General features: G+C 39.0%; 1 protein-coding gene across 4 annotated transcripts in view; it reads left to right on the forward strand.

The window, feature by feature from the left end:
- The window catches only part of pam (peptidylglycine alpha-amidating monooxygenase), a 50980-nt gene extending 36455 nt beyond the window's left edge, over positions 1–14525 (forward strand). For all 4 annotated transcript variants that reach the window (XM_059539832.1, XM_059539831.1, XM_059539834.1 and 1 more), the window contains 11 exons: positions 6777–6906; positions 7857–7973; positions 8144–8216; positions 8530–8740; positions 9539–9742; positions 9903–10021; positions 10281–10380; positions 10681–10734; positions 11429–11701; positions 11799–11861; positions 13743–14525. In XM_059539832.1, the coding sequence (XP_059395815.1) occupies positions 6777–6906; positions 7857–7973; positions 8144–8216; positions 8530–8740; positions 9539–9742; positions 9903–10021; positions 10281–10380; positions 10681–10734; positions 11429–11701; positions 11799–11861; positions 13743–13921 (1523 nt within the window). In that variant the 3' untranslated portion in view covers positions 13922–14525. The remainder of the gene's footprint in view (positions 1–6776; positions 6907–7856; positions 7974–8143; positions 8217–8529; positions 8741–9538; positions 9743–9902; positions 10022–10280; positions 10381–10680; positions 10735–11428; positions 11702–11798; positions 11862–13742) is intronic.
- Positions 14526–14819: the final 294 nt, after the last annotated feature.

A 14819-nucleotide genomic window follows, 5' to 3' on the forward strand; every position in this document is an offset into this window, starting at 1 on the left:
GGAAACCTAATCTTAATCTTATCTATATGACACAACAGCCTGAGCTTAAAGAAGGTTTGTAATTTTCACTCAGAACAAGTTATTGATATTTTGGAGTTCAGTTAGTGGTCAGATGTTGATTAAGTTTGTGACTTTGTTCAGTGACGGATTCTTCAGACTGAATAACACAGGTCCATTTGTTAATCAGGCTACGCTGTGTGTGTGTGTGTGTGTGTGGAGCCTGCGAGGACAACATACGGTATACTACAAGAAGCATACACCATAGGAGATGACATGACATTACAAACATACAACATAAAGTTTTTATAACTCAACAAACCACATTAATTCCTCATTTCCCACTAGAGTTCAGCTCATATAGTGTTCACATACACAGGGCTGGGGAGTAACGAAATACATGTAACGGCGTTACGCATTTAAAATACAGTAAAATGAAAGTAACTGACGAAGGTAAGAAAAGAAATGAAGGTATTTCGTTATAATTACATTTTAAATAAGGGATAATCAGATTACAGTTGCATCCGAAAAGTATTTTAGATTACCAAAGTGATTACTTTTCATTTTAATGACATTTCTTAATTTAATACTCAAGTAAACAGTCTGGGGATTTTAACCAATTGAAAAAAAAAAACTGCATGCAGCAGCCTGTTCATATTATTAAGTTACTTTTATTCTTAAATTAATATTACATTTTTTTTGTCTAACAATAATTTCACAGTGCATCACCGCAAAACTGACTCTGCGAGGTAAAAATTAAGCTAGCTCTTCAAAGGTCTTTCAAACAGGTTTATTGATTATAGGCCTATAATTACATGAAATACATTTCTATTTATTTATTTTTTCCATTTATTTATTTATATTGCACTAGCCTATATGTTCTGCCATGTTACGACCACTAGGGGTCAGCCGTAACAGGAAAAGGAAGAGAGTCTCAGAACCAGAGAGATGTTGAATAAACAATGATTTATTTACAAGTTGGGGCTTAGCGTCAGGGGCAGACAAGGCCAAAATTACAAACAGAAATCCTCTTTGTTAACCCTCTACACTTTCTAAATCAAAATTAGAGAAATCAAAAGAAATAAAATACAGTTTCAACTTACCTGACTCCCTAAACCCAAAACAATGTGAAAAGTGATATCAAAATAAAATGGCATCTAACCCCCTACGTCCCTCAACTTAACAAAAACTAAGATTAACAAAATGTTTACAAAATATATATACACAAGTTAACAGCAAACAATTTACAATCAGAATCCAAAATCGTAGTCAATCAGGCTTAGGTCAAGTTAACCGGGAATATCATAGAATTTAGGCAAAGAAAAAACAATACAATATAATTATCACAGAACACAATCACAATCTTATACACCAACACACTATCTCTCTGGTAAGACACTCAAAAATTCAAACAAACAACCATAACGAGGCAAACGGCAAACTGTGGAGTCACACGCGATGGCACAATCATGGCCCCGATTGAGTGTTTGGGGCAGTCCTTATATCTGGATCAGGTGAAGAGGAGAACCAATCGCAGCCTCCAATAAATTATCTCCAGGAACCGCCCATCTGAAACAAACATACACAGAGAACACAAGAGGGCAGAATGGAAACAACCAACAAATGACTTTAGCTCATAACACCCCCACCCACAAAATAAAACATCCTGTTTTACAGATTTACAGAAACTTTTCTGACAAATTCAACAAAGCCTCAGAATTTGGCAAACGAGCTGACAAGAATGATGCACTATTCATTTTCAAATCATCACTTTCGGGTGAATAATCCGACAGTGACACAGTAATTGGTACAACAGTAGCAACGGGCATACTAACTTCAGAATCAGAACATGACAAATATGCTTTAAGCATATTCATGTGGCAGACTCCTGACTTCCTTCTTTGGTCAGGGGTATCAACTACATAGTCAGTGTCTCCTAGCTTCTCCTTGATGCTGTAAGGACCAGTGAACTTAGCTTGGAGTGCTGAACCTTGCACTGGAAGTAAGATAAGAACTTTATCGCCAGTCTGAAATGATCACGATACAGCCTTCTGGTCATAATGAGATTTCATTTGGCTTTGCACAGAACTGAGCGATTGTTTTGCCAACTTCCACACCGTATGCAAGCGTTCGCGGAACGCACTGACATAATCCAATACATTGGTAGATGAAGACGAATGGTTAGATGAAAGAATTTGCTCTTGCAAAATTTTCAATGGACCACGAACAGTGCGTCCAAAAATTAACTCAGAAGGACTAAATCCAAGTGATGCTTGAGTGGTATTACGTACTGCAAATAACAAGAGTGGGATGTGTTCATCCCATTCTTTTTCATGTTCCACGCAAAAGGTTCGGAGTATCGACTTTAAGGTTTGATGAAAACGTTCAATAGCACCTTGTGACTGATGGTGGTATGTACTGGACACCTGATGTTTGATGTTTAACTGTTTCATTGCCTTCGCAAACACTTTGGACATAAAATTGGTACCTTGGTCAGACTGAATGTATTTTGGCATTCCAAAAGTAGTGCAGAACTTTACAATTGCCTTGATAATTGCATGAGCTTTGAAGGAATGTAGCGGTATTGCCTCAGGAAACCTAGTTGACACACACATTAACGTTACTAGATAAGAATTTCCAGACTTGGTTTTGGGCAACGGTCCTACACAGTCAATCATAATTCACTCAAACGGTTCACCTAATACAGGTATAGGTTTCAATGGAGCTGGAGGAACCACCTGATTTGGTTTGCCCGCTATTTGGCACGCACGACAGGATTTACAAAATTTGACTACATCTGACTTCATGGAAGGCCAAAAGAAATGCTTCATCAAATGATCATAAGTTTTACTAATGCCAAAATGGCCAGAAAGCTCATGATCATGTGCAACACTCAGTACCTGCTCTCTGTAAGGTTTCGGGACAACAACTAGGAAAACAGTACTCTAATCATAGTTGGCATGACGTGGAGACCACTTACGCATCAATACATCATCCTCAAAGTAGTATGCAACAGGATGCTCTGACAAATCAGTCAGCTCAACAGCAGCTTCAACACAATGAGTCAAAGTTTTATCATCACGTTGTGCCTCAATTAACATGGGTTTACCAATGGGTAAATCAAAACCTGGGAGTGCACACACTTCTACCTTATCAGTACTAACCTCCTTTGCATTAACAGCATTGTCAGCACACATAAATGAATCAGACAGATCCACAGTATCCCTAAATTTGCGAGCTTGAGCTCGGGTCACAATGCATGCGCCAAATACATCAGGAAACTCTTCCTGCAGAAGATCATCCTCATGCACAATAGGAGTATCTATTACCTCGGGCAGACAAAAAACTTTATCCCCTGCCAGATCATTGTCAAGAATGAGCGACACACCTTTAACAGGTAACTGTGCTTGGACTGCCAGTTTAACCTTCCCTGAAATGATCCCAGAGCGTAGAAACACTTGGTGTAAAGGAACTTTAACTACTGTGAGATCAATACCCTGTACCAGCACATTAGAACCACAGCTTGACTGTTCAGAGAATGGCAACACATTTTGTAGGATAAACGATTGGGCAGCACCAGTATCACGGAGAATACGAATATGCTTCAACTCAGACTCTGTTTCACCCAATGATACTACACCATCACAAATGAAGGGTTCAAAAGTAGACTCAACCACTGAATCCAAAGACACATTTTGTTCAGATGAGAAAACCTTTCTTTCGATCAATGCAACACTTTTCGAAGGGTTTGCTTTTCTACTGACTTTGCGTTTCAAGGTGTCGACAATTTGCGATGAGGTGCCCAACCTCATGACAATAAAAGCACTCACGGTTCTCATTACTGTCTGCACTCGAAATGTTCTTTGGTGCCACTGTGGCATCCTTAGAAGTACGAACTCGATCAGGGAAATTACGCTTTGTGGGTGAAAACACTATTTTGTCCGTAAGTACAAATTCATCAGAAAAAACGGCAGCCTCAGAAAGAGATGAGACTTTCTGCTCATTTAAATAGACCACAATTTTCTCTGGTAAACAACTCTTAAACTCCTCCAACAGTAATAACTCTTTAAGCTGTTCAAACGTGTCTACCTTGTTCGCAGCGCACCACTTATCAAATAAATTTGCTTTGTCTCTCGCAAATTCAACAAACGTTTCACTAGGGATTTTCACAAGACTGCAGGACTTTTGCCGGTATGCTTCAGGAACTACAAAACGGAATTCTTCATTACATCATAATCCAAGCTCTGCTCAAGTGTTAACGCTGAGCAAACTTCTTGGGCTTTACCAATGAGTGTACACTGCAACAACAGTGGCCAAACATTACGTGGCCATTTTAATGTGGCAGCGATTCGCTCAAACACAGTGAAATAAGTGTCAACCTCACTTTCTCGAAACAGTGGTACTAGTGCAATTTGGCGGCTAACATCAAATTCAGGTTGACTTACTTGTGGGTTGTGTCGAGGTGCAGGAATGGGACTTGGAGTGGAAGCACTGATGGGTGACGACACAGACATGCTCACACTAGGCGCATCAGCAGCTGAGGGGTGAACAGGTGATTTGGTTTTGAGCTCAAGCTCCAATTCTTTGAGCTTGATTGCTCGCTTAGTTTCAAGCTCAACTGTGCAAGCATGCAGCAGCTGACTTTGATATTGTTGCCTGCTCAACTCAAACTCTAACTCTTTTAGTTTAATTGCCAACCGAGGATCGCTAGGAAAAGGAAGATCGACGGGATCCATGCTGGCCATGGATGCTCCGCCCCCTTACCCACGGAAATTGGCAACTGATCTGCAACACCCGCTTCACTCACATCTGGCATAACTCCATTTTCCACCAAATGCTTATAGATCACATCCCTGATCTCACGCTTCACTGCACCACGAGGAACTTTAATTTGATATAAATCAGCAACTGAAAACAGATCATCTTTGCGACAAATATCCAATTGTTCAGCAGTAGGCTGAATTGCAAACTTTGCCAATTCAAATTTAGAGGACATACCGAATTCCCTCCCCCTTAAAGTGAAAACCACTAGCCAAACAAAAAACACAAAGCAAATTTCATGAATTTGTTTTTCACGAACACGCGACCGCAAAACTCTAATTGGTTTGTGGGGAAAAACTCCTTTTTAAGACGAGCCCCCAATTTCTGTTACGACCACTAGGAGTCAGCCGTAACAGGAAAAGGAAGAGAATCTCAGAACCAGAGAGATGTTGAATAAACAATAATTTATTTACAAGTTGGGGCTTAGCGTCAGGGGCAGACAAGGCCAAAATAACAAACAAAAATCCTCTTTGTTAACCCTCTACACTTCCTAAATCAAAATTAGAGAAACCAAAAGAAATAAAATACAGTTTCAACTTACCTGACTCCCTAAACCCAAAACAATGTGAAAAGTGATATCAAAATAAAATGGCGTCTAACCCCCTACGTCCCTCAACTTAAAAACTAAGATTAACAAAATGTTTACAAGATATATATACACGGAGTTAACAGCAAACAATTTACAATAAGAATCCAAAATCGTAGTCAATCAGGCTTATGTCAAGTTAACCGGGAATATCACAGAATTTAGGCAAAGAAAAAACAATACAATATAATTATCACAGAACACAATCGCAATCTTATACACCAACACACTATCTCTCTAGTAAGACACTCAAAAATTCAGACAAACAACAATAACGAGGCAATCGGCAAACTATGGAGTCACACGCGATGGCACAATCATGGCCCCGATTGAGTGTTTGGGGCAGTCCTTATATCTGGATCAGGTGAAGAGGAGAACCAATCGCAGCCTCCAATAAATTATCTCCAGGAACCGCCCATCTGAAACAAACATACACAGAGAACACAAGAGGGCAGAATGGAAACAACCAACAAATGACTTTAGCTCATAACAGGCCACAAGAGAAATATATTGAGGAAGTAAATTAAAACATTTAGCTACTGTATATACCATTATCAGCATATGAAGTAGATTTGTCTTTCTGTGTGCTTTTAATGCAGTGTCAGATGCAGAAAGCATCGTCAGTTTTTACTTTCACTTTCTAGTGAATCGACTGAGATTAAGAGGTTCACCGCATTATTCTTGTGCAAAGTTTGCACGTTGCTTGTGTGATATCCATTGGCTCGCCTTCCTGGTTTAAAACAAATATTTACAATATTGCGACATAACCAGCCCCACTCCTACCACCAACCTTGAGTTGCAGTTGGGGGCAGTGGGTTTGTGCTATGCCCCACTGGACTCCGGCCCCTAGTGCCTGCTCACTTTTGCCCAGGCACAATTCTGGCTACGCTACTGGTTTGGTGTGTCTGGATTCGTCTTGAAGCTTGGAATGCAGCATGAAACAGCACTGAATTCATTGTATTCAAATCAAATTTCTATTGATTGGAAGATTTAAATGACATAAAATGTGTTGCTCATAGAAATTCTGTGGAAAAGTGTTGTTAAAAATAAAATGAAAAGAAAACACAAATCTTATCACTTTTATTTAGAGTTGGAAAGCATAAAAACAAGACATCCAGTTAATTTGTTCCTTTGTGTGTTTCATAGCTTAAGTATTTAAAAGTATTCTAAAGTATTTAGATTAAGTTACTAAACCTGAGTAATCTAACGAAATATGTTACTGATTACTTTTTAAAGCTCGTATTTTGTAATGTGTAGTGAAATACATTTTAAAAGTAACCTTCCAGCCCTGTGCATACAGAAGTTGAGTAGAGATTGACTCGTGTCACTGTATTTGGTGTGTGTGTGTGTGTGTGTGTGTGTGTGTGCGCAGGTGCTCATCTGGTGGAGGTGTCAGATTGGCCCGAGGCAGATCTGCAGCTGGGACAGGTGTCTGGTTTGGCTCTCAACTCTGACGGTGACCTGATCATCTTCCACAGAGGAGATCACAGATGGGGAATGACGTATGTTATGGAATATAAACCCACTCCATAAATTAAATATTTCTCAACTAGAAGCTCAGAGAAACAAAAAGATTGTGTGTGAGTGATAAAGTGTGAAGTCATGAGCTGATGTTCATGAAGTTCTCATTGTCTGACTGTTAACAATGTTACTGTACTGTGTGATGAAAGGTAATTTAAACTTTGTAAACTGTAGCTTAAAAGAATAGTTCACCCAAAAATGAAAACTGTCATCATTTGCTGCCTGTCATTCAAACCCATGAGAATTTTGTTCATCTTTGGAGCACCGCTAAAGATATTTTTAATGTTTCATAATATCGTCATTCATTTTTTCAGTCCGTTGCATGCAAAAATGTTTAAGCTTTAAAAAGCCATTGTAAATATAATCAAGCAGTTTAATCCAAATAGTCTGATGAGATTGCTTTGTATGTTGAGCAGATTTCATTTCTGCCTTTTTTCACATATAAACACACATATAAAGAGCACATCAAATATGGTAAGCAGAACTGCATTCGTTTGGAGCTTTAAAACCTGTGAGATTTCTTCTTGCATGTCACACAAGCTTTCACAAGAACCAGTGAGGTTTGTTTTCATGCACCAGACAAGTACAGCCGAGCTGCTGTTGACCATATTTGATAAGCTCTGTTCTGTGTATCTATCCTCATTTGTGTTTCGAATGTGAATGAAAGTCTATACACAAGTCTTTCATTGGGCTTCAGAGGACTTGGAATGAAATGTCATTTGTGCTATGTTTATCATAAGTTTGTTGAGCTTTTTTGGATCCACATTTCTTATCATTGTGTGGGAAAGAGTATTTATTTTGTAAAAATTCATATAGGAACAGTATGAGTGTAAGGAAATTATCACAGGTTTTTATTTTGGGTTAACTATTCTTCTAAAAGGGTGAATGCTGCTTGATGATGATGATATGATCAAGTTGTTTTCCCTTTCAGCTCCTTTAATTTCAATGGCGTCTACCAGCAGAAGGATCTGGGTCCAATCCAGCAGTCCACAATCATGGTGGTGGATCCAGTCAAAGGAAAAGTGCTCAAAGCTTCAGGAAGAAATATGTAAGTCTATGAGATTATGTTATTGCACCATGTCTACAATTCATGCTAGTTGCACAATGCAGCTGTATTTGCACGGTAGGCCGATTGTGTTTTCACATGCAGAGTAGATGACACTATACTTCACTGTGTTTCCTATCTTTGATGCATCAATGAAATGGTTGTTTGAACAGGTTCTATATGCCGCATGGAATAACTACTGACAAGGACGATAATTACTGGCTGACCGATGTAGCACTTCATCAGGTAAAGACGCTCAAATGAACTCAAGAAACAAGAAACTTAATGTAAAAGTGAAAAAGAAAATAACCTTTGGAGAAACCAGGTTCATCCGGGAGGGTTACATTGGCTAAGTTCAGGCAGTCCTGGATGGGTAGCAGGGAATGCATGTATGAATATCTATCAAATCATAAAATAAGAACTATCATTGGAAAAGTAAACAATGCAATTAACATGAACACTATAATGGTCAAGCTAAAATAATTTATCTGTATAAAAACATTGTTTAATGTATATGGCATAACTATGCAACTCAAGCACCTTTTTCCTCTATATATAGGTGTTCAAACTGAGCAGTGATGGTAAAGATCGCCCGCTTCTGGTCTTGGGAGAAGCCTTTGAACCAGGAAGTGACAAGCAACACTTCTGCCAGCCTACAGATGTGACCGTGGACCCTGTTACTGGAAACATCTACGTCTCAGACGGCTACTGCAACTCCAGGATCCTCAAATTCTCACCAGAGGGCAAATATATCTCACACTGGGGAGCAGGTACACTTACGATCTCCTAATGGTTTCATGTTCAAAAGAATGCGTTAAGATTGATACAGCCATGAGAAACACTTGGATATTGCTACTAGGGATGATGAGTTGAATCATTTTGTTTCTCATCGGTTCTTGAATTTCTTCAGATCACGGCATGATATGTTGCTCTTTAAGCATGCTTCTCTTTGTCCGACAGCTTCTGTTTAAGTGATTGCATGATTCAACAGTCCTGGGTGTGGCTAGTGAAATTTAACTCCGCTTTCTAAAAAAATAATGTGGTTAATGACAGTTCTTTCATGATTTAACAGGAGGGGGAAATTAATTTTCCCCGTAGTGCCAGGCAGGTTTAGACAGCGTTTCCCCTTAATAAATGAAATAATCATTTATTGCATTTTGTATTAACTTGCATTACCTTTATGTAATATAAAAATTTGTTTGATGATCTGAATCTTTTAAGTGTGACAAATATGCAAAAAATAAAGGAAGAAGAAGGGGGCAAAAACATTTCACAGCACTGTTAATTGTTGTTTATTTTTGTAATCTCAGTATTCCTATCCATGTTGTATAAGGGTTTTGATGCATAATAGTAAACCTGAGATATATAACAATTGCTAGGACTGCAGGAATAAGTTAATTCACGACACATTATCCCACAGATGTGATCAACCACAAAACAATTTTTCACACACTTTTATTTCAGAGGGTTACTAATGACACGTCATCTGGAAATTGTCATGACTGAAAAATGTTATGGATTGAACGGGTTGAGTGTCAATTAATACTCATTCTCTGCTGATGAAACAGGCTCCTCGGACAGGAAGCGGCGCGCCTCCTTCTTGATCCCACACAGTCTGACCTTCCTGCCGGACAAACGGGAGCTGTGTGTGGCTGATCGAGACCACGGACGCATTCAGTGCTTCATGGCAGATACCGGCGAGTTTGTGAAGGAAATCAAAAAAGAGCAGTTTGGAGGAGAAGTGTTCGCCATCGCATACTTGCCTGTCCAAGGTATGCGTGAAGAGAGCAGGATACAGATCACTGTCGATTTATCAAAATATAACATTGAACGTTCACTGTCTAATTAACCTTTGATTTATAATGTGAACATAGTATGTTCAAAAACACACTAGTGCTTTGTTGTTTGTATGTTGTTAACGTGTGGTCTCAGGTGGTCTCATCTATGCGGTGAATGGAGTGCCTCCAGATGGGCAGGTCGCCCCCCTTCAAGGCTTCGTTATTAATTATTCAACTAAAGAGATCCTGGATTCCTTCAGTCCAGACACACAGGTGCTGGTCACAGCTCACATTAACACACTCCTGCTGAACACATCACAGCGAGAGAAGCTGCTAGTGTGAATATGGACGCATTTATTCATTTACCTAGTAGATGCTTTTATTCACAGCGATTTACCATATTAGAAACATTCTGTATGGTGGCAGAAGAAAATATTGTGCCTAGGACCAAAACACGGCTTGTTATGAGTTGGCTTATCCTGTGTTGATCTACAGTAATATCTGAAGTTTTTCGCCTCTGTTTCTCTTTCAGGAATTTAAATTACCACACGACATTGTTGTTACAGCAGACGGGAGCGTCTTTGTAGGAGACGCAGCATCAGATTCTGTCATGAAGTTTGTTCAGTCCGCAAGTAAGTTATGTTAGTGTAAATATACTAGTACATTTCAAATAATCACCATTTTGCTACACATCACAAGAAATCCATAAAATCTTGTTCTCAATGTTAGTGATCACAGTAGTTTCATTATAGGAAATAAGTGACAAACCAGAGAACGTTTTTAATGGAAAACATTCAAATATTGAGTTCATTATAAATAACATTTGACATTTTATGCTGTGCTCCAAGTTATTGGGAGCCTGCAGTTTTATCCTGTTTTTGTCTGTTCTAACAGCACAAATGGAAGCTAAAGATTGTTTCTTCTCATTCCAGAGGCAGAACATCGCTCCGTTAAAAAAGGAGGAATCGAGGTCCAAGAAATTGAAGGTAAAGAGTTTGGATCGTCTTAATTTTTCATGCTTCACTGGGCCAGTCACAAGTGGACAGTAGTGCACGACATGTCCCAATATTTCAGAACTAGTGATCCCAATCAATCACTTGCTATGAATCATTTTTATGAGTCTGAACTGGAGACTTAAGAACAAACAATAGTGCTGTTTAAAATAAAAACACTGCTTTTTTTGTTGTGGCAGCTGTGAGAATGTGGTGTCATTTGGTGCAGGTGGAGATCTGGAAACAAAATCAATATTTAAGCCAACATCCATCATATTCAGAGCATCATCTGTGTGAAAATCAGTTTTAGTGAATCATTTGTCAATTGCTTTTCACGTGCATGACGATCTGAATTAAATGCTCCTTTTTAATGCTGCCTTTCTTTTAAGACTTATAAACACAGTCTGATTGTGACTGTTGGGCAATTCTGTAAAGAAACAAAGTGAACCTTACGGTCTCTTGAAACGAATAGTTAATGCGGTGTATTCCCTATCATGGATGGTTGAAGGATTTGTTGGACCTCAGAGGATCTGTGATGCTTTTATTGCAACAATTGAAATAATTATCATAGAAAGTCCTTGTGTGAAAGACTAAATGGGTCAAACTCTCAAAAGCAGCCAGTTTTCTGACAGTTTAGCATTCCCACTAATCCATTAGTAATATTTGTTTCTCATCTAATGTCTTTCAGAAACGGAAACGTTTGTGCAGGCCGATCTGAAGCCGTTACCCAAGCTCCCAGCTCAGCGTCCCGTAGCTGCTGTGCAGAAGATGCAGGAGCCGTCTCAGAAGCAGCTTCAGCAGCCAGCGGCTCCAGAGGAGAAGCAGACAACCAAGACTGCAGCCAATCAGAGCGCTCAGGGCATGTCGACCACCATCATCACCACTCTACTGCTCGTCCCACTGGTGCTCGTCATCGCCGCCGGTGTCTGTATCCGCTGGAGGAGGGGACGCATGTACACTGGTAATTGTGGAATATGCTTTTTTCCCCCCATCAGTCTTGTTAACTCCACATGTTGTTGTGTGTGGGATTGTTGTTGATGGATTTCTACTTTTTGAAGATGATTGTCAGGTGAAGCTGGAGCCTTCAGGATCAGCAGGAGGAATCCTGGGTAAACTCAGAGGTAAGAGAGCGATTCCAGTAGTATTTTCCATAGAAAAGAGAGAAATAAATAACCCCAAAATTAAAAAAATTGTCAAGTTATTTCAAACCCAGAAGCCTTTTGGGTAACACTTTAGCATAGGGACTAGGGCTGGGATAAACGATTATTTTTTAAACGATTAATCTAGCGATTATTTTTTCGATGCATCGATTAATCTAACGATTAATTTTTCAGACCGATTTGATTTCGATTATCTCCCCATTAATTGACTACTAACAATTTATACATGTTGATTTACATATCTGAATGAAAAAAACATCAATTCCTTAACATTGCAATATATGTTTATTGCTCTTAAAATTACAAAATAAAAGACTGACTAAGAATGCATTACTTTGCACTTGTATAGAGATAGCATTCAATAAAACCTTGAAGCCTTGAAAACACATAGCTTACTGAAACAAGCTTACTGAACACATAGGGCCTAGCTTACTGAAAAAAGAAGTTCTTTCAGATGAAAATAACAATAACTTGATGTCTAGCATTCAATAAAAAAGGTCACCCAAAATACTTGTTTAGAGCCATTGAAAGAATACAGTATGTAAATGTAAACTTGAGGGCTTTAAGCTAATACAGAGAGTGCTTTTACAAAAAATAAAAAAATTAACAGTGGGAGCCAGCAGCCTGTCATGGAGAAAAAAAATCTCCGAATGCTCCACGTGAAACTTTGGCGTTCCGACCTTGTTCTATCGTGTCTAATGATTTTGGTTAATATGCACGAGGGAGGGAGAGAGCAAGAAGCGCTCGTGTTGTTTGAAGACTGTGAGTGCGCACGCAGCCGGGGCTCTCTCTCGTACGCGCACTGTCACTGTCACTCACCGATCAAATAAGGCTTTGACAGCCGCCAAAAAAAAAGATCAATGCAGAAAAACCCGTGGATTGGTTATATAACGTTGGACAGAATGTTGATCCGGCCATCGCGTATATTCAGCGCACATAAGGTAAGCGTTTTGCAAATGTTTTTTAGAGAAATAAAAACAGGTCGACGAATCGATGCGCATATTTTGCGTCGACGTATTTTTTGCGTCGACGTCATCGATGACCTCGACGCGTTGTCCCAGCCCTAATAGGGACCGATTCTCACTATTAACTAGTTGCTTATTAGCATGCATATTATTAACATATCGGATGTTTATAAAGCACATATTCTGCATGAGCATATTCTACATCTCTTATGTCTCTAACTTAACTACTTCAGACAAAAGTCGTAGTTAATGGTTTGTTAATGGTAAGAATTGGACCTTAAAATAAAGTGTGACCGATTTCTCTTCCACCGTCACTGAGTTTAAAAGCTCTTAAAGAAACAGAAACACTTTATATGATGACCAGATATCATTTAGGCTTTTATTCACATTCAGGAAGCACATCAGACACGGTGAAGCTCAAACATGCTCGACACGCGAGGACAAATGCAGTTTTTATGACTTCAGTAGTTTATGGAGTTTTTATTCCACAATCAGTGTTGGGAAGGTTCGTTTGGAAATCTAATAGATTACAAGTTACCCTATTTAAAATGTAGCGGAACTATTTCAGTTTCTTTTTTTTTAAAATAATGCTTACATTTGATTACTTTTCTCCATGTCTAGTGAATGTTTTCAACTGTTAACCAGTTAATCACCTCTCAGACAGATTGTTAAAAACATGTAAAAAACTTGAGAATAGCACGGCTTTAAATGGCACATCCTAAACAGGCAAAGCAACAAATTAATTTCATTCAACATATCCTAGCTTTGTAATGTTTAACATTTAATTTTTGATCATTCACACGATGCATCGACAAGTGAATATCATGTAGTGCACACCCAGCATTAGATGCTAAGTCTGTCTCTTCCTCACACTCAGGCAAAGCTGCAGGAAGCTTGAACCTGGGGAATTTCTTTGCCTCCCACAAAGGCTACACCCGGCAGGGCTTCGACAGACTCAGCACCGAGGGAAGTGACCTGGAGAAAGACGAGGAGGACGGCACCGACTCTGAGAACGAGGAGTACTCTGCTCCGCCTGTCCCCGGGCCCTCGTCCTAAAGAGCCCACACCTTCTGCTAGTGCTGTCGGGATCTACTTTAATCCCCTGTGTTTGTTTGTATCGACTGCTGAAACATTTTATCTGGTGTGAAAACCTACGACTGCCACTTTAATTGATGCTTTTAAGGGACCACGTGGAGATTCAGAGCACTGGTCAATTTTAGGATAAAGACATTTGATTATTAATTTTAAACAGGAGGGTAAAGCTAGATTATTTATTTAGTTTTAATGATGAACAGCAAGTCAAATCTCTTCCAGTAATTTATAGCAGTGCAATTAATATATAATTGTTCCAGGCATTTTGTGTCAAAACATTTCTGTGTGTCTGTGCCTTCATGTATTTCGCCTTCTGCAGCACCTATATATTACTACAGATGTGCCACATATTTAAGAGCTGCTACTGTCACCTCTGATTTGAGTTGGTTTTTGCATCCGATTATAAAAAAACAAAAAAAAACCAAGATGATTACAAGGCTGTATTTACTATATTTTCAAAGCTAATGTGAGATGTGTCTGATATTTGTTGTGATACTAAGGTTTTATTGCAAGAAAGCTATTTTCAGTAACAATGTAATTTGTGTAATAAAGTGTCTGCAAAGCATCAGCTCTTTCTACCGGCTGTGTGAAGTATCTTCATGCATATTGAGAGAAAGTTCACACTTCACAGCTTATCAGGGGAAACTCTGTGGTTTGGGGGAAGAGGGTTTCAGATGTCTCATGAAAATACAGTACACAGGTCTATATTCTGTTTAGTTGGAGGCAGTGTCATATTAGTGCACTGTGAACTCATTCAGACTTTTTTAGCCTATCAAGTACTAGAATTAAGAAATAATGACCATGAATTAATATCACTACAGTACACTAAAAAAAATAAACATGACCATTTTACATGGTCACA

This window comes from Carassius carassius, chromosome 45 (assembly GCF_963082965.1).
Source record: "Carassius carassius chromosome 45, fCarCar2.1, whole genome shotgun sequence".
In the NCBI taxonomy this organism is placed as follows: Eukaryota; Metazoa; Chordata; class Actinopteri; order Cypriniformes; family Cyprinidae; genus Carassius; species Carassius carassius.